This window comes from Sapajus apella, unplaced genomic scaffold (assembly GCF_009761245.1).
Source record: "Sapajus apella isolate SASKATOON/1434 unplaced genomic scaffold, GSC_monkey_1.0 scaffold49, whole genome shotgun sequence".
Taxonomy (NCBI): domain Eukaryota; kingdom Metazoa; phylum Chordata; class Mammalia; order Primates; family Cebidae; genus Sapajus; species Sapajus apella.
This window is the reverse complement of record NW_022436989.1, coordinates 6230186-6255167: the sequence shown is the minus strand read 5'-3', so window position 1 is coordinate 6255167 and position 24982 is coordinate 6230186. Positions and strand designations below refer to the sequence as shown.

Here is a 24982-nt window from a genome sequence, read left to right as displayed (position 1 = left end):
TCTCAAATTAAGGTATGCACATTTTTTTACATAGTGCTATTGCACACTTAGCAGACGACACTATAGTGTAAAGGTCACTTCTATATGCACTGGGAAACCAAAAACATGGTCTGCCTTGCTTTATTGCAGTGGTCCGGAACTAAGCCTGAAATATCTTTGATGTTTGTCTACAAAAGAAAACACACACTGACTTTATAGTTTTTGAAGTTCAACCCAGAGATCAGTGAGTTTGCAGAGCTCAAACATCGAGCAAGAGTAGCTGGCATTCCATGACCACCACATCATCATGGATTTGCAACTGGAAAGATTCCAGCGAGTGAAAAGTTTCTTGATGAATTTTCCTGTTAGATTTTCTTAAAGAAAAGGGCAAGAAAATCTATAACTTAGCATCCCAGCAAGATCATGAAAGAGAACGATTTTTTCCTAAATGTATTTATTTTAAAAGGCTAGTGAAATAAGAACTAGGGGTTTGGAGCTATATGGCTTGGGTTTGAGTTCCGGCTTTGCTGTTTCCTGAAAGGTGCTCTTGAGTAAGTTACTTACCTGTGTCTCAGCTTCTTCCTTTGCAAGATAAATGATAAGAGTAGTATTTCCAAGAAAGAGTTATTGTGAAAATGAAATGCGATTATACTCTTTACATGCTTAGAAAAATGCCTAGCATAGAGAAAGCCTCAATTTTTTGAAACTTGTTATTATTTCTTCTACTTACCATAGATATAAGGTAATAATTGATAGCAATAGTCATTGATTTCACTAAAAAACTTTACAAAATATAAAGCTGATAACATAAGTTTAACTCTTGGAAAATGTATTATAATTCTTCATGTAATTGTTAGCCTCAACTTTGTTCAATTAAAGTCTGTTCTAATGCATGAGTCCTGCTAAGCAATGCCTCATGTCACATTGAGGTGGACCAAGAAAAATTCCACATAGTTAAGCACAACAGAAAGAAACACTGATTTCAGACAGATGATTAGGTATAATAGTGTGATCCCAAATTTTGAGAGCTGTGGAGAAATAGAGGGCCGGGGAGGAGACAATATCTGTGTGTAGGTGTGGAGAGGAAGAGGAGGAGAGAATGTTGATTTAAGATGTTCTGAGAAGGTCAGCAAGTCTTCCTAAGAATCCGGTGACCAGGAACCTCCTGCCACTGGATGATCAAAGGAAAGATGGTGATTTTGTAATCCTCTGCAGATTGCCTCTGACACAAATACATGCATAAAAATCCTAAGTCTGTGAAAATGTATTTTCAAGATACTTGAAGTTAATCATTTGTTAAGAGAAAGATGATAACATCTTCATCTTGAGATTTATTAAAGAAATAACTCAAATGAATGCTATCCTAAGACATTATTCCATACTGAATTTGTGTGTTTCCCTCTGTCTAATAGATTATGCAATATCATCCTGAAAATATAGGTCTGGGCAATGTAAATTACATAGCAACCTGCTCTCAGGAATACTGGAGCAGCCTATGAATTACAAAAGCATTGAAGCAATAGCGGTTTTTCCTTTTTTTTGTAAGATGATTCTGACAAGGAAATGTTTATCCTTTCACACAAAAGGAAGGTGAGCCTCTTAAAACTCCACAGTTAAAAATAATAAACGCTGTAGGTTTTAGGATCCTTATCTACAGTAGCTTGCTTTATGGAGGTGGTAGCTTTGAGGATGACAGAACTCTGAGTTTATATAACACAGAAAGATTACCTGTCCCAGGGATTGCCAGTCCAAACCTGCACTGCCGATATATACATGTTGTTTGTCCACGATCCAGAAGGAGGACTGCAGCCGGCCTTTGTTGTAAGCGGTCATGTTCATGTACGTCACCTCGGCTCCTAGGAGTTCAAGGAGAGCCTGGTCAGCCTCTGCATCAAGGCCCTACCAGGGCTGTCAGTCACCTACCAGCAGCAATACTCATGGTTCTCCATTTGTCCCAATTGACATTTAGGAAAGCTAAATATTTACGTTAGTTTGGTGGAAAGAAGGTCCCCAAGGTACTATTTTGTTCCCTAAAACAAAGAACATTAAAAAAAAAAAAGAAAAAAGAAATGCCTTTTCCTATGCCTATGGCAGAGGAAGTTTTGTATATAGTGACAAGACTATGGCTTCTCAAGTCAGACAGATCTGTATTGAAATCCCGGCTCCACCACTTACCATCTGGATGGTGAGATAGGTACACCATATGCAGTTTTCTCTTCGAGTAATTTTAATACAGTGTGCAGGATCAGTCTTGTTCAGTATCACAGCTCTCCTCAATAACACACTGGCCTTATTATGCTTTCTATGCATTATTCATCCTGTAACCCTTTCACTTGCCTTTACTTCTTCATTTCTTCCATTTATTATTTAATTTGGGTTTGGTCTCTTCTTGGTCTTTATCTGATAGTTCTTTATTTTGAGACAGAGTCTTGCTCTGTCGCCCAGGCTAAAGTACGACCTCAGCTCACTGCAACCTCCACCTCCCAGGTTCAAGTGATTCTCCTGCCTCAGCCTCCTGAGTAGCTGTGATTACAGGCACACGCCACCCCACTCAGCTAATTCTTGTGCTTTTAGTAGAGATAGGGTTTTATCATGTTGGCTAGGCTGGTCTCGAGCTCCTGAGCTCAGGTGATCTGCCCACCTCAGTCTTCCAAAGTGCTAAGATTACAGGTATCTGATAGTTCTTAATTTAAGCAATGATTATTCAAGCTTTACTGAAGTGCAAACCTGAATGGTCAACTAAATCACTCAGAGCATTGTTAACACCAAAAATATATTTGAAGAGCTGAATGTGACCAATTATTTTAGGCTTTAGGATCCAGTGTCAAGCCTTTATGTATTGCTGCTTAAAATGCATTCACAAATTTCTCAAAAGGAACACACAGTCCATTTAATGCAAGGGCATTTAAATAAATTTCTGCTAAAGTTCTCTCCTCTTTAAAAGAACAGACCTATATGCATATAATTAGTGAACTAAGCTATTCTGTCTTCAGATATTCACTATGAATGAAGACTATATATTCCAGGGCGCACTTCACTGTGAGAGCCTTCATTACCAGAGGCACACAGAAGACTGTGTGGAGAAGGATGCATGTCAAGGTATCAGAAAGGAAGGAGAGCAATTTACAGTATGAACTTAATGCTTAACTCTTAGAAAAATGTAAATGATGCATCTATCTTCCTTGTGGCAGGAGGCTGAAAAGAGATGTCATAAGGTTGGGAGAGAATCTCTCAGGGAAAGCCAGCACCCAGGCAGATTTTCCCTGAGGGTAGAGCAGTTTCTTTATCTTACAAGTGACGGGCACATCATTCTCTGCCTCCAGCCATCCTGGAATAGTAGCATCTAAAAAAGAGCTGCAGATCCTAGAGGAGGAACTGTTGGGTATGGCAGAATCTGAATGTCCAAAATGGGTAGATACCACGGCAGGTATGCGGACACCCGAATCTGCATGGAGGTATGGTTGGCCCCACAGACAGCTGCCAGGGCTCCTCGTTAGATAAACAGAGTATTTGTCCTTAGAGACTGGATGAGTTCCCTAAGTCTGCCATAACAAAGTATCCTAGACTGGATGACTTAAAACAGCAGAAACCTATTCTCAGTTTTGGAGGCTAGAAGTCCAAAACAAAGATATCAGCAGGGCCAAACTTCCTCTGGGACATGTAGGGAAGCAACCTTCCTTGCCTCCTCTGGTGGTGCCCATTCATCTCTGGGGGTTCTTGACTTGCAACTGCAGCCCTCACATTCTGCCTCCCTTGTCCCATGGCACCTTCTCCCTGCACCTGCTTTCTTTTCTGATCAGGACACTGCTCAAGTTGGATGAAGGACCCACCTCCACTACAGTAATTAACTAATTACATCTGTAAAATCCCCATTTCCAAGTAAGGTCACACTCCGCAGTTCTGGGGATTACATCTTTTACATATCTCTCTGGGGGACACAATTCAACCCATAACAGAGACACCGGTTACTTTCACTGGCCATGCTTTTCGATAGCAATAAGCCAGCCAGCACTGAGCGAAGCATCCTCTCCTGTCTCTGGGAGGAAGAGAATGAAGGAAGAGAATGAAGGTGACCTTGGTGCTTGCCTCAGATTCCACTTCAGCATGCACCTTGTCAAGCCTTCACCTGCTTTCTTACTCTGCCTGGTGACTACTTGACCCCTCTGTGACCCCTCATCTCCTAGAGGGGCACACTGTGTCTGAAACTCGGCCCCATGACCAGTTGCCATCCTGCATCAGACTGTTTATTAGTTCTCAGAGTCCTCACCTGTTGTCACACAGGCAGCACTGAGTCTATCTGAAGAGTCCACTGGGGACTGTCCTTTTGTACCTCTCCATCCCACACCCCATCTACACTGCCCTAAAAGTACCATGTTATTTTGCAATTTAGCTTAAAGAGTTTGACCTCAGAGATGATGGGTCACGTGTAGCTCTCCTGCCAAAGCCTCTGCAGCTATTTACCGATGCCTAAAATTATTTTTACAAAGGAACAGTGTCATTCCTTCCACAAACCTTGATTGAATACCTAATATATACCAGATGCTGTGCTATGTAAAATCAGGGATAAAAGACCTCAAGTGACTGATTCAAATTCAAGCATATGAAAATATTGCCTGAGACCCTTTGGGCTGTGATCACAAAACAGACAGAAATGTATTCCTCGGAGTTCTGGAGGCTGTGAAGTCCAGGATCGAGGCACTGGCAGATTCGGTGTCTAGTGAAGGTCGACTTTCTGTTTCACAGATGGTGCCTCCTCATTGTGGCCTCACGTGGTGAAAAATATGACGGCCCCTCTCTGATTTCTTCTAAGGGCACTAACCGCATTCATGAGGGTTTTGCTGCTTTCATAACCTAGTCACCTGCCAAATCCCTCCCTCCTAATGCCATCATCACCCTGGGGGTTAGGATTTCAACACGCGAATCTGGGGAGATACAAACATTTGGAGCACAGCAGTGCCATCTTTAACGTAATCAGGATCTGCTCCAGTTCTGCTGCTCAAACAGGAGAGGCACCGAGGAGCTGAGAGATGGGAAGGCGGAGTCCTTGCTGCTGTATCAACGAAGCCCAAGTGAAGGCCGGGAGCAGGAAAGACAGGAAATTGCCTCACAGTCAGCCCAGGGCCAGGGATCCCTCTACAAAAGCCCACAGAGCTGTGTGGAGAGCTCAAACTATATGTAATGCTAGTAATTCCCATTTATTGAATACCTGTGTGCCCAGTGCCAAGTTAGCTACGTTACAACAGCCTCATATAGCATAAAATACTGTATTAGTCCATTTGGGCTGCTATTACTAAACATCACACACAACAGAAATGTATTCCTCAGAGTTCTGGAGGCTGTGAAGTCCAAGATCAAGGCTGGCAGATTTGGTGTCTAGTGAAGGTCGCCTCATTTTTCCTATTTTAGTACACAATAAATTCATGCATGTGGGGAAAGAAAACCCACTGAAAATATTTGATGATACATCTGAAAACACATTTTTTTTTTTTTTGCATGTGGTTCATGGACTATCACTTCTCCATTACAAATCATCTATTTGTTTTTCTATCTAAATATTATGCTCCATCTATCTCTGAAGATATGTTTTTATCTTTATTAATATCTGGAGATATATATATATATATATATATATATATATAGTTATGTCTCCCTCAGTTTATTCAATATTTTACTTAAGAGAATTTATATTTACATGCACTTTTAGACTATGTTTGTTCATTGGTTATAGAAATTATCTTCATCCTGTTGGGTCTTTTTGTAATATGTATTAGGAAGTGATGGTTAAAATACAATGTTGACTACAAAACAAATTTAATGATTAAAAAGCATATAATGTACCACTTACTGCATTTACGTGCATCACCTAAATTTGAGTTAATTTTATAGTGTTGTGTTAGAATTGCGATTAGCAAAGGCAGTCACATGCAGTACAGGTCTGAAGATTTAGATAAAAGGGCAGAGCAATTTTTCTGTTTTTCATGCATTACATTTATGCAAATGCAGACAATATATAATAATAAATCAAATTATTTCCATTGACATAAAAATCTGACCAATTTTTATAGGAGAGATGACTTTAGTTTCTACTTCTCAAATAATTTTAGGCCTTTTTTTTTTTTTTTCCACAACGTGCCACATACTCTTAAAAAATGTATAGAATGCCACAATTTTGTAAGCACTAACAGGAACACTTATTTTTATGACCCAGAAGACAGGGATCCTACATATTAAAGAGTTACTATGTTAAAATGACAGCGAGAGCTGTGTGTAAGAAATATGGAGTAATTTATGAGAGCAGCTCATCAGTATTCACAGAGATTACTCAAGCTTAGTATCCACATGCAAAAGAATGCTGAAAAGCAGCCCCTTTTTGTCCTATTACTGGTTTTATTTTCTCCACGGGAATCACCAGCTCACAGGAAGTCTTTTCTAAAATTCTAGGTGGGATTATTCAGAGCTAACAAAGGCTTTGCGTTACTAAATAGTTTATACGTTCAAAACTAATATTTAGGTGAGTGACAGTTTCTAAATCCAATATCATTAGAAAACCACAGGTTTTAAGAAATTTATTTTCCATTTAGATTAAGGTACACTTTGCTCATAGTAAAATTCACTCTTTCGGGCATAGAGTTCTTAGAGTTTGGAAAGACAGTTGTGTGACCACCACGACCATCGGAATCCAGAACAGTGTCATCACCCCCAGGTTTCTTTTGCAGTGACTTCCTCTTCAAACCCCAGTCCTTGGCAACCACTCATCTGTTTTTTTGTGCCTATAGTTTTGCTTTTGTAAGAAGGTCATACAAATCGAGTCATGGAGTATGTAGCCCTTTGAATCCTGCCTCTCACTTAGCATAACGCATGTGAGACCCATTCACGTGGAACAGTGGTTTGTTTCTCTTTGCTGTCGGGGGATATTTCATTGTGTGGAATGCACCACAGTTTGTTTATCCATTCTCCAGTCGAGAAACATTTGGGTAGTTTCTGCTTGCTGGTGAGACAAACAAAGCTGCCGCAAACACTCATACATACAGTTTTTGTAAGAATGTAGTTTTCATCTCACTTGGGTAAATACCTAGGAGTGAGACTGCTTAGTCATATGGTAAATATATGTTTAACTTTATAAGAAACTGCCAACCTGTTTACCCGAAGCGTCGGCACCAGTTTGCATTCCCACCAGCAATAGCTGTTAGTCTAAATCATTCTGTAGCCTTGCCAGAACATGGTGCTACATTTACATGAAGTTTTCCCTTTAAATATTATAGACTTCTAGGATCAGAAAATATCTTTAAGTCTGGCTTGATTTAATTAAACGTATTTTGAAGACAGCTTTGAAAGTATATTAAGTATGATTAACCAATTTTTGCTTTTATAGATTTCTTTTCTAACAGGAAAAAAAATATTGTCAGTTTCTCTGTGTGCAGCCCCGTGACTCATTGCCCAGGGACCTCAGGATGTCAACCGAGAGACGCGTACATCACCAGGTGACATGTCAGGACCACTGCCTCATGGCTGGGCACAGCTGCTGGTGATGAGTCCAGATCTCCACAGATCCTCCTGTTTTCAGCCCAGTACTCTAGTTGTTTAACTTATAATGAACAAGCATTATTGGTGACTCAAAAATAATGTTTTTTGATGCCAAAACCAAAAGTGGTAACTCAAGAGTATATACTTGTTTCTATTATTGCTTTATAAAATACTCTTCTGCTATCCAGGTAGTCCTAACTAAATCTTAAACAACAAGGCTAAGGTTCAGAACTAGAAATGTTAAACTACAAAAATGCTAACTGATGGTGTGAAAAGTCAGGTCCCAGTTGGTCATACTAATCAAGATAGAGTGACATGGCTAATCTCTAGGTTTTACACGCTTTTTGGGAAGTCAAATGTTAAAAGTCAGGAAACTTCAAACTACCCATTACAACTCCTTTGAGCTTTAACAGAGATGCTTCATTGAAACTTAATAGAGAATGTTCCTAGTTTTGGAGGGGTTCTATTTCTTTACTAAATTTTTCTTATAGTAGTAACCAAAATATTATACTTTGTTTTGTACATACATTTCAATGCAAATAATTCTGTGTGAAAATTTAATAGAGAAAATGAAAATGTTAACTAAAAAGTTATTAAATAAAAAGTTTTTTAAATAAAACAGTATAATGCCATGATGAATTGGGAATTAATGTTGCTACTTTGAAGAATCAAGTTGACTGTATGTACACACATCTTAAAATGGGTACATTCTTGAGAGCCTTCCTCTAGCAAGACTTTCTAGCATTAAACTTAATTGCTTATCATAGATCTGTTCCAAATCCCATGTGGTAGAGTTAGTAACTAGCTCATCTATAGGTTAGTCTTTTTCAGTACACTAATGTTTGCCTTATAATCAGATTTCAGAGTCCCTCACTGTTTTAATTTTTTTAAGAGATGGGTCTCATTATGTTGCCCAGGCTCAAGTGATCCTCCAGCCATAGCCTCATAAGCAGCTGAGACTATAGGCATAAGCCACCACACCACCACACCTGGCCTCTCCACTGTTCTTTCTTTAGAGACAGAGCTTCATTCTGTCATCCAGGCTGGAGTGCAGTGGAGTGATCTCACTGCAACCTCTGTCTCCCAGGTTCAAGCAATTCTCCTGCCTCAGCCTCCTGAGTAACTGGGAGGCACATACCACCACATCCTGCTAATTTTTTGTATTTTAGTAGAGATGAAGTTTCACCGTGTTGCCCAGGCTGGTCTTGAACTCCTGAGCTTAGGCAATCCGCCTGCCTCAGCCTCCCAAAGTGCTGGAATTACAGGTGTGAGCCATCGAACCCGGCTCTCTTCACTGTTCTTTATGTGAGGAGATATCACATGGGTAGGGCTAAACGCCACTGCCAATTTTCTACAGTACAGATCTGTAGGGACCATCCTTTGATGTATGTTTGTCACATGCTTTTTAGGATGTGACTGTGTTTGTGATTCTACTCCTTTATGATCAACTTAAAAATTCCTGGACTCATATTTTGATCAGAAACAACTCACAGATACTATCAGATACTTGCTGAGCAGGAGTGGCTAATTCATCACCCCAGGATACTCATTCCCATCTAAAATTGCTGAAGAATTACTTATTATCACTTCCATTCCGAATCTTCTCCAGAAGCTTGTTGGTATCTCTAGGTTAAACGCTAGTTTCTAGCTTAAAACTAGTTTCAGAACTAGTGTCATCAAAATGGAATCTTAGATTCTGAAGAGGTTTAACACTGGCGTGTTCACATTTGCATGTTACACTTACACATAAGGAAGATGGGAGGAAATGAGCAACCTGAAGGAGACAGCTAGCTGAACAATTTAATTCCAGTGAAGATAAGGAAAGTTCAATTCTACCTATGCTTGAATTGATGTAATCTAGATCTGTCTTCATATATCTAGCAATTCTCCTTTTGTCTCTCTCTCACGAAGGGGAAACAAAATCTTCACAGGGCATTTGTGAGTTGATGTCATGTGTAGTTTATATGTGCATCATTTTTTCCCCTGCCAACACCTTCTTTTAATAGTACCTGATGCACCCACAGGACACAGAATGGGAAAGCGTCGGTCCCATGTAAAAACATTTAGTCTCTATTTGGTCACAGCTGATCGGACCAAATGTAGACACTGATCTAAGCTGAGCCAACCAAATTTCTTCTTTTGGGAATTCAAAATTGAGCCACAAAGTAAGTTACTTAAAAGAAGCTGTGTTGGGGAGTCATACACATACAGAGGTTGACATGACTGTCCAAGTCTACACAAAAGAAAGATAAGAGAAGCCAAGCTTCAGAGAAGGGGAGAAGGAGGGAGGGAGGGAGGGAGGAAGGGAGGGAAGGAGGCAGAGGGAGAGGGAGAGGGAGAAAGAGAGGGAGAGAGGGAGGGAGGGAGGAAGACAGAGGAAGAGGAAGGGGAAGGGAAGGAGGAAAGGAAGGGGAGCAGAGTACCGGGAGAGAACAAGCCAGAGTTTGAAAAAGTCACTGTCCTTGCAAGAGAGAGAAATGATGAATGAGAAAATGGGGGGGAGACCATTCCCACTCCCTCAAACCAGTTCCATGACTTTCTGTGAGTTCCTCTAAATCTTTAGCATAAATTAATTGTCACTTAAGCTGGCTTCAGATGGACTTTCTTTCTTTCCTAAGCTATTCTTATGGTATTAACCAGATAATACTGTACTTTATTTTGCACATAATTTTTGAAGTCCCTCAACCTTTATATGTGTGCTTTTAATATTAAACTGGAACTGTTTAGTTGTGGCCTAAAAACTCAAGCAATTTTTAGCAAAGAGCTTGTGGTACAAGTTGCATGAGTAAGTGATTCAAATGCTGAAGATTTAAAATAAACATCCTGTCAAAATACTCATCATCATGACACAAAAGAAAACACACTAGTACACTGTGGTTAAAACGTAGAAAATAAAGTTCCACGTTTCCCGTGGATCCCCATGATGAAAATTAAACAGAATTTATCTCCAAGTTCATTTCCAGGAAGCCTCGTTTTAGAAGCATATTATCAGCAGCGTTAATGTGTTTGATGACATAACACACAGACCTTCAAAAGAATGTATGTAACGTATAAGTAGATTATAAGACATAATAAAATGGATACTTGTGAGTCTTCCACCTTACTAAAAACTAGAACCTTACCAAAATGTACTATTAAAGCTGTGTTTCTCAATTAGGGTTCATTCAGTTCCCCAACCCACCCACTGCCCCATCCCCAGGGGACATGAAGCAATATCTGGAGACATTTTTGTTTGTCGCAAATGTCAGGGGCTGCTATTAGGATTTAGTGGGTAGGGGCCAGAGATGCTGCAAAACATCCTACAATGCACAGGACAGGCTCCCAAACAGCAAACATGTCAGCTCAAAATGCTGACAGCTTCAAGGGTGAGAAGCCCTGCATTAAAGCTGTGTGTTTATGCTTAATCCCGTATCTCTACCAGTTTCCTGTAATGTAACCACTACTTAAATTCAGTATTTAACATTATCTTATATCTAAACTATAATTTATCCCATATGCATGCATTCCTAATAGCATTATAGAAATTAATCACTCGCTTTTGAAAAGAATGCTAATGAGCCTCAAGCATATATCAAAGGGAAACATAGCACTATGAATAATTATAGATTTCTGGAAAGGTTTTCACCTGTTCCCTGAAAGCAAGGTTTGCAGCAGAAATTTATCTGATCCATCAATCTCTTCTTCTGAATACATTAATTTGTGTGAACAATGAAAAAATTATAGTTCGCCCATTCTTGGGGCCTTTAATTTTTATTAACCAGTACAGTTCAATCAATTTAATTACCAACATTTTAGAATTCATTGGCTAGAAGGCTAAAGGGGAAACACGAAAGGGTGAAAATTGTCTGTCATGACATGTCGTTTTCAAATAATTCAGTAAGTGAGAGTCAGGAAACTTTTAAGATAATCAATTAGGTCTTCCAGTTACAAAAATAAAAAGAATCTTAAGAGCACAATGCACTTTTAATTTTAACATACCTATTCAAATACTGTCAAAACTATGTTGTAGAATTTCTCACAGGTTGCCTTTGATTCTTGGTTTTTAGTCTAGAACTTTGAACCCGTAGGGGTAGTTTCTAGGAGTCGTGTCTTCCCTCTCATGTTTTTGTCTTATGATTAGGATATTCTGCTTCTTGGGAAATACTGTGCTTTGACTACGTATGTAAACTTCTAGTCCAACAGTTAAGCTATCTATAGGAATGTTTGCTTCCAGAAACAATTAAGCTTAAAAATAAAGACTGTACTTTAATAAACCTACTTAAAAATGAAATTTACTTAAGTAATATTGCCTAAATTATGCACACAATTTAGTAATTCTACACCTAAAATGAGTCAGCAGAAACATTATCTACAGCGGCTCAGTTATATCAAAAAATAATAAGGTAAAGTCATTGGTAGCCGCCTGGGCACACGCTACGGCTTCCTCCCTCTTCCTCCTCCCTGTTGGAGTCACCTGGCTATCTATATGGCCATGGAGGAGGACAGTCGGGAATGAAGAGTACTCCCGGGGCATCTGTGTTGGTGCCCGTGCTCACTGAAAGAAGGCAGCCTCTTAGAGTCCAGCACAATTGCAGGGCCGGGAGGACAGGGATTCAGTAGCTTTGGAGGAGTTTTGCTTTCTTGGAAAAGCCAACCTTATTCTCTTTACCTTACCATTTGCTGTCCAATAGTGCCAGAAGATTCCACAGCCCAATCTGCCATGACTCGGAGATGATAAACCTACTTATATTATTGCATGACACCTCATCTAATACATCAACAGCTTAGAGGAGGCTTACCAGCTAAAGAAATGATATGGCTACTATTGAGTTAGGTAAAATGGAAGACACAAGAATTCTTTAGGACATTTGCAAAGATGTTTCAAGACAATAATCTAAAGATAAGGCAATGCACTTAGAAGTTTTTAAAAATCCAAAACAATAATTCAGTAGAGGAAATCTAATACAAGAATCGGCAGAACTGAATGCTGAAATAATACCCTGCATGTTTAAAAGGAGTAATTTACTTACAAACAGAGTGAAAATAAAGAAACTGAAATGACTAAAAGCTGATGCAAGAAAGATATATCCAGGGGCACTAATATCTCAAAGGCTCAGAGGGAATAAAAGTGATCTCTTTAAAAATAAGAAAAAAAAGATGACAAATGTAAGCAAAATAATGAGAGGGCTTAACTAAGATATTCAAAATCTAATTGTGGTAGTTCTAGAGAGAATCAAAATCAGAGAAGAAGAAATTACAAATAATAAAGTAAAATTCCCAAGGACTGAAAGATCTAAGTTTAAAAACTTTAAAGCCCAACTATCCCTGGCAAAAAATTTAAAAAGGCCCACACACATATCATACTAAAATTTCAGAACATTGGAAATGAACAGAGATTTTAAACACTTTCAGAGAGGAAATGAACAAATAAAAATAACATGCAAAGATTAGTTAATTTGAATTACACCAGATATTTTAATCGTAACAGTGAAAACCGGAAAATAGTCTGAGGAAAAAAGAATTGGTATGTCCAGCAAATAAGGAAGATAAAAATATTTTGCTTTCTCATCAAAAGTACAAATTATTCCAGAAAATGGTCAAATTTTTAAATAGTATTCACAAATGGGGAAGATTATATATTTATGTAATTTGGGGAGATATATATCTTATTTAGGAAAATATTAATCTAGAATATAATATACATATTCTCATTATTTTTTTTTCTATTTGAGTATATATAATTGAAGGAAAAAAACCATCAAGTCTTAGTACTTTGAAAGGCTTATTCTTAAGCTGGGTACAGTGGCTCACACCTGTTATCCTAGCACTTTGGGAGGCTCAGGGAGGCAGATCACTTGAGGTCAGGAGTTCAAGACCAGCCTGGCCAACATGATGAAACCCCATCTCTACTGGAAATACAAAAATGAGCCCAGTATGGTGGTGGGTGCCTGTAATTCCAGCTATCCAGGAAGCCGAGGCAGAAGGATCACTTGAACCCAGGAGGCAGAGGCTGCAGTGAGCTGAGATCATACCACTGCACTCCAGCCTGTGTGACAGAGCGAGACTCCATCTAAAATAAAATTAAGAAATAAAAGCCTTGGCTGGGAGCAGTGGCTCACGCCTATAATCCCAGCTCTTTGAGAAGCCTAGACAGGTGGATCACCTGAGGTCAGGAGTTTGAGACCAGCCTGGGACATGGCAAAACCCTGTCTCTACTAAAAATAAAAAAAATTAGCCAGGTGTGGTGGCACACACCTGCAATCCCAGCTACTGGGGAGGCTGAGGCAGAAGAATTGCTTGAACCCAGGAGGCGGAGGTTGCAGTGAGCCAAGATTGTGCCACTGCACTCCAGCCTGGGTGACAGAGGGAGACTCCGGCTCATCGATGCAAAATCTTCAATAAAATACTGGCAAACTGAATGCAACAGCACATCAAAAAGCTTATCCATCACGATCAAGTAGGCTTCATCCTGGGGATGCAAGGCTGGTTCAACATACACAAGTCTATAAATGTGATCCATCACATAAACAGAACCAAAGACAAAACCACATGATTATCTCAATAGACGCAGAGAAGGCCTTGACAAAATTCAACAGCGCTTTATGCTAAAAACTCTTAATAAACTAGGTATTGATGGAACGTATCTCAAAATAATAAAAGCTTTTTATGACAAACCCACAGCCAATATCATACTGAATGGCCAAAAACTGGACGCATTCCCTTTGAAAACTGGCACTAGACAAGGATGCCCTCTCTCACCATTCCTATTCAATATAGTATTGGAAGTTCTAGCCAGAACACTTTTACACTGTTGGTGGGAGTGTAAATTAGTTCAGCCATTGTGGAGGACAGTGTAGCAATTACTCAAGGATCTAGAAATAGAAATTCCATTTGACCCAGCAATTCTATTACTGGGTATAAACCCAAATGATTATAAATCATTCTATTATAAAGACACATGCTCACGTATGCTCATTGTGGCACTGTTCACAATAGCAAAGACTTGGAACCAACCCAAATGCCCATCAATGATAGGCTGGATAAAGAAAATGTGGCACATATACATCATGGAATACTATGCAGCCATAAAAAGGATGAGTTCATGCCCTTTGCAGGGACATGGATGAAGCTGGAAACCATCATTCTCAGCAAACTGACATAAAAACAGAAAACCAAACACTGCATGTTTTCACTCATAAGTGGGTGTTAAACAATGAGAACACATGGACACAGGGAGGGGAACATCACACACTGGGGTCTGTTGGAGGGGGTGGAGGGCTAGGAGAGGGATAGCAGGGGGTGGGGGGATTGGGGAGGGCTAACATTAGGAGACACACCCAATGTAGGTGACAGGGGATGGAGGCAGCAAACCATGGCATGTGTGTACCTATGTAACAATCCTGCAAGATCTGCACATGTACCCCAGAACTTGAAGTAAAATTAAAAATAAATAAAACAAAACAAAAGAAATAAAAAGTTTGTTCATGTTAATTCCAGCTTGGTCACTGAAAGAAAATTAGCTCATTCTTTGGTTAGGTATTTGTGATGTGTACATGGGACTGAATCTCAGGGGAAGGGAATGGCCTGCCTGTTCCCCACAGATACCAAGTAAGCCGAGACCCAAGGTTTTAAGCTCAAATTTAGGACTCTCCTTGCCTCCTGCTCAAAATCACACAACAATCTGAATGAATCTAACACCCTATAGAGATGTTACCCTTACAAGTGGGAATGCTTGAAATAAGTCACTATCAGAAAAGACTGATTGCTAATGAGGCCCCTATTCAATATTCTTCTTTAAGAAAGATTAAAGGAAGAGAAAGAGAGTTGGGGGTAGCGGAGGCGGCAGGCACAGAGGGAGAAAGAGAGAGAGGGAGGGAGGGAAGGATCCATCCTAAGTGGTCCATCAGAGGCTTGGCTTTGTTCATTATCTCCAGCAAGTAGCACAGAACTGGCCATGATTCTGGGTCTAATAAACATGAAAAATAAGACTGAATAAGAAAATGAATCAATGTTTGCAAACCCTCCCCTCTATCTTGTGTGTCCCTCTCTGTCTCCTCCCACACTCTCTGTCTCTGAATAACTGACAGTAGGAAATCAGTCGTGGCCTCCAACAAAATCAGAATAAACGTCCTGGGGCGGAAAAGGAGCCAGCATTGTAGAAGAACAATCCTTTCTATGTGGGAGGTGTGGTTAAATTTAACTTTAAAGACTTCCATTCCAAGCCAAATTCATAACAAAAGGAAACATTAGGCAGCAAGACAGGACTAGCTAACAGGACTTAAACAAAACTCCCAAATGTTAACTCATTTGTTCCTTCCTTTGAGGACCAAGAGTTTCAATATTTCTTCTTCTTCCAGAATAAAATTACAAGGTGTCTTCCATTCCAAATGAGACAGGAATTCATTTCTTTATTTCTCAAGTTATCACGGAACTCAGAGGACGGGAAGGAGAGAGGGTTTCTTTTCAACGTTTATTCCAGCCAACCTTGTATTCAGTGCCTCTAAAGCTTCTAAGTTCTCCTTAGCACTGCTTCAGGCTTAGGGAGCCCACATCTTGTGAACTCAATCAGTGGCCATCAGATCTCAATGCTCCTGCCAAACCCCACTGCAGGACAAAGACAGTGGCATTGAACTTTTTTCTGAAGAAGGAATGGGTAACAGTTAAACTATATATGAGACCAGGACAAGGTGGATAGGCAATTCCAGGTGTCAGCAAGAATCACGGAGCTGAGTGGGACAGTAGAGTGAACTCCAGGAACTGGGAAGGCAGACGATGGAGCAGAAAATGGGGACACAGGGAGAGGGTTTGGGTGGTCCAGCTTAACATCTGAAGATGCCGCCTGCTGGGAATTCCTTGGCCCCCCTGGGTTTCCTGCTTCTTAGTGGTACAGAGTGGCATGTGCTCACCTTGCTGGACATGCAGGCACCTGACACGCTCTGATCTTTCCTCTGGTTTCTTCCTTTCTCAGCCCCTGATTCTGCCAATAAGCTTAACGGGATGGGAAGGGAGAGTGCAGTAGGAGGGAGGGAGGTGAGAGAAAGGCTCTGACGAAGGATCTCCAGTTAGTTCCTGGTGTAGACTCGAGGGCCCGGACATCAGACTCCCTGGTTCGAATCTTGCTTCTGCCACTTAGTGGCTAAGTGTCCCTGTACACACCTTTCAAACCTGTGCCTTGGTTTTCTCCTCTACAAAATAGGGATGAAATAAGAGAGGAAGTATGAGCTGGGCGCAGTGGCTCACGCCTGTAATCCCAGCACTTTGGGAGGCCGAGGTAGGTGGATCACGAGGCCAGGAGATCGAGACTATCCTGGCTAACATGGTGAAACCCCATCTCTACTAAAAATACAACAATTAGCTGGGCGTGGTGGCATGTGCCTGTATTCCCAGCTACTCAGGAGGCTGAGGCAGGATAATCACTGGAACCTGAGAGGCGAAGGTTGCAGTGAGCCGAGAGAGCCCCACTGCACCAGCTTGGGTGACAGAGTGAGACTCTGTTTCAAAAAAAAAAAAGAGAGAGGAAGTATGTTACAGAGTCCTCGTGAGCCCTAAATGAGTTAATAGATCGAGGCACCTGCATGAGGAAAGTGCTCCGAAATACAAATCTCCGTGCAGTTCCCTTTTGTAACCACTCATCACAAGAGTTCTTTCTTATTTGTCTTCCTTGCTAGGTCATAAGCCTCATGAGGGTAACACAACAACAGGGTTCTGATTTGGCCACACCCAGAGGCATTCAACAGATATCTGCTGAATGAATGAATGAACCAGCTTTAGCTCACGTTTAGTATTCCCTTCACAAGTTACCAAGAAACAACACAACTCATTTAATAAGCACACGGCCATTCAATTGGGTGACAGAACCAGAGACACATGTACAGTTTTTAAAATTAAATTCTTCCGATTAATGTCGGTTCACTGTACCCAGCAGAAAGCTCAGTGTGTAATCTAAAAAGGTCTCTAAGTCTTCATTGAGTTGAGAAGCTCAGAAATTTTAAGTGGGAAATGCTCCTGGACCGTGGAAAGGAAGGGAATGGTAAGAAGAATATGAGAGTATAAGGATTTAGGGAGGCGGGAAAGCAAGTGTGAGCATGTTATAAAGCAAAGTGGAGACACTTTAAAAGAAGCAGCTTCTCTAATTAACTAGAGAAGCAGCTTCGGGGAGGATAACACGGCAAGATGGAGTAGAAAGCTGCCGTGTTCCTTGCCGTTATTGAAGTTGTTAGTGTCTAACTTCCTTTCAAGGAAGGGCCGGGCTGGCCCAGAGATCCTCGCCACCCACCTAACAGAGAGGCAGGCTGTTAACCGAACACTTTGCCTGGAACACTCTTTTAGTGTAGTTCTTGTGTCTACCAGTGCAGAGAGTTGGGAAAAGTTCTTCAGAAAAACCCTCCTGCATCCCTGTTAATTCATTTGCCTGAAAGTATTTAACTCAAGCTTCAATCTTCTATAATCATGACTTTCGGGTTGCACATTTCTCAAGCACATGCACAAGTGACTGTGATAGGTGCCATGGTCTGAATGTGTGCACTCACAAGGGGGGCAGAGCTTCCATGGATGGGATTAGCACTCTTATAGAAGAGGCCCCAGAGAGACCCCCAATTCTCTCCACCACACAAGGACACACTGAGAAAATGGCTGTCTATGAACAAGGAAGTGGGTCTTTACCAGAAATGAGGTCTTTACCAACTATCAGAGCTGTTATCATGTGTCATTTACTCTGCAGACATTGCGTAAGATTAACATGAGCTGATTAGTATTTTACATGAAAGGAATGTGACCTTGTAAAGTGAGTTAAGAAAAAAAAAACACTTTGTGCAGTTGGTAGAGAAAAGAATAAGGCTTCATGTGCCAGTCGTCAGCCTATTGCATCTCCAAATCCGTCCTTCAATGCCTGCTCTGTGATAATGGAGGGGTTTCCTTTCAGCTTTTCTCCTGCACAAAGAGCATGAGATTGAGCTTTCTTAGTAAAGGTACTGGAGGGACAGTGCAGAAGCAAGGGGGCTCTCCTGCTGTTCTCAGCTGATGTATGGTGGGCCACCGGTGTGGGTGTGAAGAGACCTAGTGATGCTCAGTGACAGCCACATGCCTAAAAGACACAGTCCCTCAGGGTGCTTGCAGCCCTGGCCTGAGCTGGTGGTAACATTCTTATGGCCCTCTCCACATGGACACCATGTAGCCAAGACCCCCTATTTCCTCTGCTTCCTTGCATGCCTGGCCACCTGCTATGGCTCACCTATGTCTTACGTGCATCCCAGAGGCAGGATTGCCAGATATATTAAAACAAAACAAGACTCCCAGTTAAATTTGAATTTCAGATAAAGAATCATAATTCCTTAGTATAAGCATATCCCATACAACATTTGGGCTGCACTTATACCACAGGCAGACCAGCCAACTTCAGTATCCAGTGGGCTGCAACCACACATTCTCCAACATGTCTGCAACCCAGCTTTGCATATTCCCCCATCCCTCCTGTAACATACAGACTTTTCTTATAGTCAGTTTGAACCAGAGATAAGTAATTCTTTATTATTACATTTTCCTTTAGTTTAAGTTGCCATGTAGTTTCTGTCTCCTGATTGGACACAGACTAATACACTTCATATTCAGACAGAAACAGAAAAAAGGGTGGTAAAGATCTTTGTAAGGGAATTTGCAAGTGAGAAAATACTAGGTTTGTCCAGGTATGCTCATAAAATAAATTCTGATCAAGACAACGCAGAATCCCGAAAACAATAAAGCACCTAATGCCAGAAGCCATCTGAAGTTCAGCGTTCAGGATCCGTGGGGTAAAACGCCTGCTACTCCCTCCCTGCACTTCATGGGTATTCTGCATCCACTGCCCCCGTCAGCCCAGCTGCCCTATTGTTGGCTGCAGGGGCATCCTGCAAATGGACTGAGGGCTGATTATGCCCCTTGCTAGCAGGAGGTCTGGTAGTCCTCCTTAGAGAGTGACAAATATACCGACAAGGTGTAATGGAGAGGCATTCAAGATAAGTCACTATAGAGTTTCCATGATCTAAGTAAAAGAATGGGAAGTTTCAAAAAAAGAGATGAACTTTGCGGAGAAACTTAATTACTGGAAATATTTGGTGTGTAAGAAACTAACATCTGAGGAATTATCTTGAGTGTTCTCTGGGGAAATCAAACTTTGTGAAGTTGTAGAATACTTAAATTTAAAAAATCAATTCCTGAGACACAAGCAAGTGTAGTAGTTGAATGATAAGGCTATTTGAGGTTATGGGGCCCTCTGAGTGAGGAGTAGGCACAGTGACACATCACTGTCCCATAGACTCTGTGGGTGCTCAGGAAGAAACATAGTCCTTGTCGGTGGAATGAATGATTGGAAGCCTATAATTAAAAAAAAAACAAAAAAACCAGCTTATGTTGTATCGGGCTTGTACTTGGTTCACTTTTTGTGTTACCTTGCATAATTCAATTTTTTAAAAAGCCTGTTAATACTAAGTGCTTTATTTTATAACCATCGGAGTCATCAAAGACAGCTGAGGGGATCTTTGACGATCCTTCCTTTATGTGCGTGGCTGGGGGAATGTGTTGCATTTACTTCTGTGTACTCTGAGTAACATAAAAATGATTACATAAGACCAAATACAAGTGTGGAAAGAGGTCCTTCTTCCTGTCTCTCTCAGAACCTGGATCTACCAACAGGCAGCAGATGCTGCCTGATGCACAGCAGGCTCTGATGAGTGGAGGGTTTTTAAAATCAGACAGTTTGCACATCCATGCCTTACTAACTTGTCCCCTTTGGCAAGTAATTTAATCTCTCAGAGCCCTATTTGAAAAAAAGTAAATAATAGAACAGTTTTCTTAAAGCTGTTGAGAAAATTAAAAGAGGTAATAAAGGGCATCTAATTCTCAACAAGCATTCGTTATTACTGTTACTACTATTTGTGTCATCATTGGGGAGTTGAAAACTGTGTTTTGGCAAATTTGTTTAATGAAGGACTGCTAAGAGTTAGCTGCATGCAGCTTCTCCTGGTGTTCTGTTTGTGGCTACAGAAAGGGATGCAAATAAGAAAATTTTTTTCTGAGTGGCCCTTAGATTTTCTACGGGGAACAAACATCTAATCCACCGTTCTTAACTGTCAGCATCTTCAAGATCCCCCTAATTGGCTGTCAAGACTTTACTTTATACTGCACATGGCAAATGGCCATCACTGTTACATCTGTAGAAATGTTTCTTCCCTAACTCACAGATCTTTCCATGGCCTCCACTGGTTTGGCAGCTCCATTTACTCCCTGGACATGCATTCCCTTGGAATATCAATCTTCCCTTGGCATAGAGCCAGCCTCAAATCTCATTACTTCATCCTGCTCAGCGCCTCTACTATTTGATTAAATTATCCATCTCCACTGCTCTCCCCCAACATTTTTTCCTTTACTGTTGTTAATAATTTATGGTATTCAGTTCCTTCAACAGCTGTGCTTGAAAGACAGAGTCTGGGCAGTTAATGACCTGTGAATCACTTAATAGCAAATGTAATGACCTCAGAATTGAACTGATGCTTTTTAAGTAATTTTGATGGTCTTCTTTCTAGGTTTGGTGAGGTGGGCTTGTGGGAATTTTCTTCCCTTGGAAGATACATGGCTCTGCCAAAATGGAAGGAAAGTATACAGGAAAGGTCAGGGAGTTTTAGGCCAAAGGCAGAGAAAATGAAACTTTTTTAGGCTTAAGGATGGAGGGAAAATTTAATGCAAAAAAAAAAAATCGAAAAATACTTTCAAGGTGAGGGTGGAGGCAGCAGGACATACAGAACTGGTTGATAGAAAAATGTAGAGAATTCAGGGATGAAAAACAGTCGTACGTGACAAAGGAAGAACATCAGTGAATATGGCTCTACCCTCTTTCTTCATCCTGAATGTTGACTCTTTCTTCCTGGGGCACCTCATGGGCTCTATAAAAAAGTTCTAGCTCAGCTTAATAAAGAACAAGAATCAGTCTGGGAAGAGAACTGGGTCGCTGTAAAAGGTGTAATTATAACAAGGTAAATGCCGGGCAGAACACAAATTCCGAGAAACATGATGGGCAGGGATAATATTTTAGCAATTTGCTGTTGGCCTCATTAAAAAAGAAAATAGGATTTGAAGAATGCCAAGTTAGGCCGAGCCAGGAATCAGAGAGGAGGCTCACAAAATGTAAAACTGTGCTAAACTGTTCTACACAAACGTTTGGGTTTTCTTCTGAAGTTGTTGGTCAGACCCACCAGCGCTGCTTGTAGTTCTGATATGGTGTCAGGAAAGCATCCCATGAGAACATAAACCCCCAGACATAGCTCTGTAGGACAGAAAACCCCACATAAGCTTTTATCACATTGAAAAAGCCCTGCTGATTACCTTTTCATGGTTCCAGAAGTCATGAGATCTTAAAAAGACCCCTAATTTCTATTCAATTATAATACCTAAAAATTAAGGAGCCCTGGCAAAACATCTGAACACTATGTTCTTTTCTTATCCTGTCATTTCCAACTGACAATCCTTTTCAAATCTCATTAAAGGGAAGCTTCTTAGGTAACTTCCTAGACTCGACAGCATAGCTATTTGGGTAGTGCTGAAAAATGACCAATAAGGTGGCATGCTAAAATCTGCCCGTGCTGACCATGGCAGGTAAACTGTCTGGCATCAAGCTTTCTGGGAAAAATAATTCAGAGGCTTGCAAATTTCTACAGGCCACTTGATTATAAATGTGCTCAGGTTGGTTTAGGTACAGGCTTCTCCACCTGTAGAGTGGAGAGGCCAGCCCACTAATTTGTTCATATATATATTCCTATAGGCCACAAAGTTCACTTATTTCTTATTGTTTGCTTCTAGGACCTCTACAAATATTAAAAATATTGAAACAACTTTGAAGACAAACTTGCTTTACTTACAATATATATAATACTCAATATTTATATATCTATACATATCTATAGATATTGTATATTATGCATGCCATATATAATATGTATAAGTAATATCTATACATAATGTAACTGTTAGTTATAATATATATAATGTACAATATCTATAGATATTATGGTTAAAAAAGCAAGTTCGTTATGGTTATGAAATTAAGAGTCTTTTCAAAAATAAACTTTCAGCTTCATTGAATTTCTCTGTGATGCATTTTTAAAATTTCATTAGTTTTTGATCTATATATCTATAGATATTACATATTATATATATATATATATATCTGCATATGCTCATTTTTCCACACATTGATATTGGTAAGTTTTGCTTTCTTCTTTATTCTCTTGACCAGTCTCCCCAGGGGGTTATGAAATTATGAATCTTTTCAAAAATCAACTTTTGGCTTCATTGAATTTCTCTGTGATGCACTTTTAAAATTTCGTTAATTTTTGATCTTATGTTTAACATTTTGTTCTTTCTGCTTTCTTGGGATTAAAACTTTCTTGAGATGAATGCATAATGATTGATTTCCAGCTTTTCTTTTTTCTAACATATGAAGACTATGATTTTCCCTTTAAGCACTACTTTAGCTGCATTACACAAATTTGATATATTATGAAAGAGTTTTAAAGTTTATTTCCATTGTTATTGCTTTGTTAATCCAGCATTACTTAGAATAAGTAATGGAATTCTTCATTTCCAACCGTTTGGAGGTTTTCCAACTGTCTTTTTGTTATTGCATTTCTAGCTTAGTTTTACTAAAGAGAGAAAACATACTCTGTATGATTTAAATCCTCTAAAATATGTTGAGATTTGCTTTATGGCTTCCCATACAGTCTACTTACACAAAAACTTCACTCCACTTGAAAAGAATGTGCATTCTGGATTTGTTGGTTGCAGTGCTCTGTATGTGTTATTCAATACCCATTTATTAATTGTTCAAATCTCCCCATAGAAACATCATAACTGCTTCCTAGGATTACCTAGAGATCATCTTGTACTTCTGTAACATTTGAACACAACTGAGATAGTTGCATTCAAATCTCTAATCTAGGATTATACATTTATCTCCTTTTAGTTCTGTCAGTTTTGGTTTTTATAGTTGGGGACTATTTTTAGGTCTACTTCAAAGATAGGATAGTTATATCTATTACAATGACTTTCTAATAATCATAAAATGGCCATATCTGGAAAGTCTTCTTGCACGAAAGTCTACTTTGTTTGTTAAATAGTTTTTTGTTTGTTGGTAGAGCTATATCAATTTTCTTTTGTATAATATCATATGTAAGATATTTTTCATTTCTATTAGCTTTCTTATCTCAGTAAATGATAACACCGTCTAATCATTTGCTCAGACCAAAACCCTGAGGAGTCATCTTTGATTTGTCTCTTTCCCTTAGCCCCATCCCCACAGATAAGACATAATCAAGTTCTGCCAGGTCTATCCTCAAAACAGATTTTGAATATATTTATTTTTTTACCTTTGTTAGTCCAAGCCACATTTGTCTCTTGCCTGGGTGTATCTGAACAGCCCACTAACTAGATTCCCTATTTCAGTGCCCCTCTAATCCAAACTCCACATGCAAACAAAACGATCATTTAAAAATCCAAATCAGATCAAGTCACTTCCATAAGTACCTCATGTGTCTGGCACATTGTAAGATGCAATAAACATTTGTTAAGAGGATGAATGAGTTAAATGATGAATGATTAACTCACGCAAGGTCCTAAAGCTAGAATCGTAATCTGAGTCTGTCTTATTTCATCACGATATGCACCTGCACCTGCAATCCAGGAAAAGTGCCAGTCCCGTATTCTCCAGCCTGTCTTGCTGAGAGCAAACAGCAATGCTTTACCAAATTTCAAAATATGTATTATAAAATGGCTTCACTGTACACATATCTGTACACTGTACAGATATCTTAGGCATTTTTAAATGGAATTTGAAAGTTGCTAAGCTCAGTAGAAGAAGGTGGATATTTCCGTCATTTTCTAAGGTCTTTGCTAAAGGTTCAATAATATTGACTAAAATCACATGCATGGGGCACTCTGTAAGGGGATGAGGGGCCAGGGGAGGGATAACAGGGTGCAGGGCGATAAGTGAGGGATAGCATGAGAAGAAATACCTAAAGTAGATGGCAGGGTGATGGATGCAGCAAATCACCATGGCACGTGTATCCCTGTGTAACAAACCTGCACGTTCTACTTAAAAGTATATTAGTAATAATATACTTAAAAGTATAATAATAATAATAAAAGAATGAACACAACACATAGCTTTTACCACCCATGACCCATGGACTGTAGACACGTGATTCCACTTTTCTGTGTCTCAGTTTCTCATATGTAAAGTGAAAATAACAGCAACTACCTTTTTGGGATGGCTGAGGGTTAAATAAGAATACAAGTAAAGCACATACAAGAACACCTATTAGTTGGAACTGTCATTAACTGTAATCATATTGCAAATACACCAGCGATTTGTGGGTTTTTTTTGGTGAATGTCTTAGTAAGTGAAAGAACTTTTGGTAAAGCATATGATTACCCTCTAATTTTGAAATGTTACAGCGTTGACAGTTGAATGTGTATC

At 39.8% G+C, this 24982-nt stretch overlaps 1 protein-coding gene across 4 annotated transcripts in view; it reads right to left on the bottom strand.

Moving 5' to 3' along the window:
* PLD5 (phospholipase D family member 5) overlaps positions 1-24982 on the bottom strand; it is a 377410-nt gene that overhangs the window by 98764 nt on the left and 253664 nt on the right. For all 4 annotated transcript variants that reach the window (XM_032242218.1, XM_032242219.1, XM_032242220.1 and 1 more), the window contains one exon: positions 1708-1835. In XM_032242218.1, the coding sequence (XP_032098109.1) occupies positions 1708-1835 (128 nt within the window). The remainder of the gene's footprint in view (positions 1-1707; positions 1836-24982) is intronic.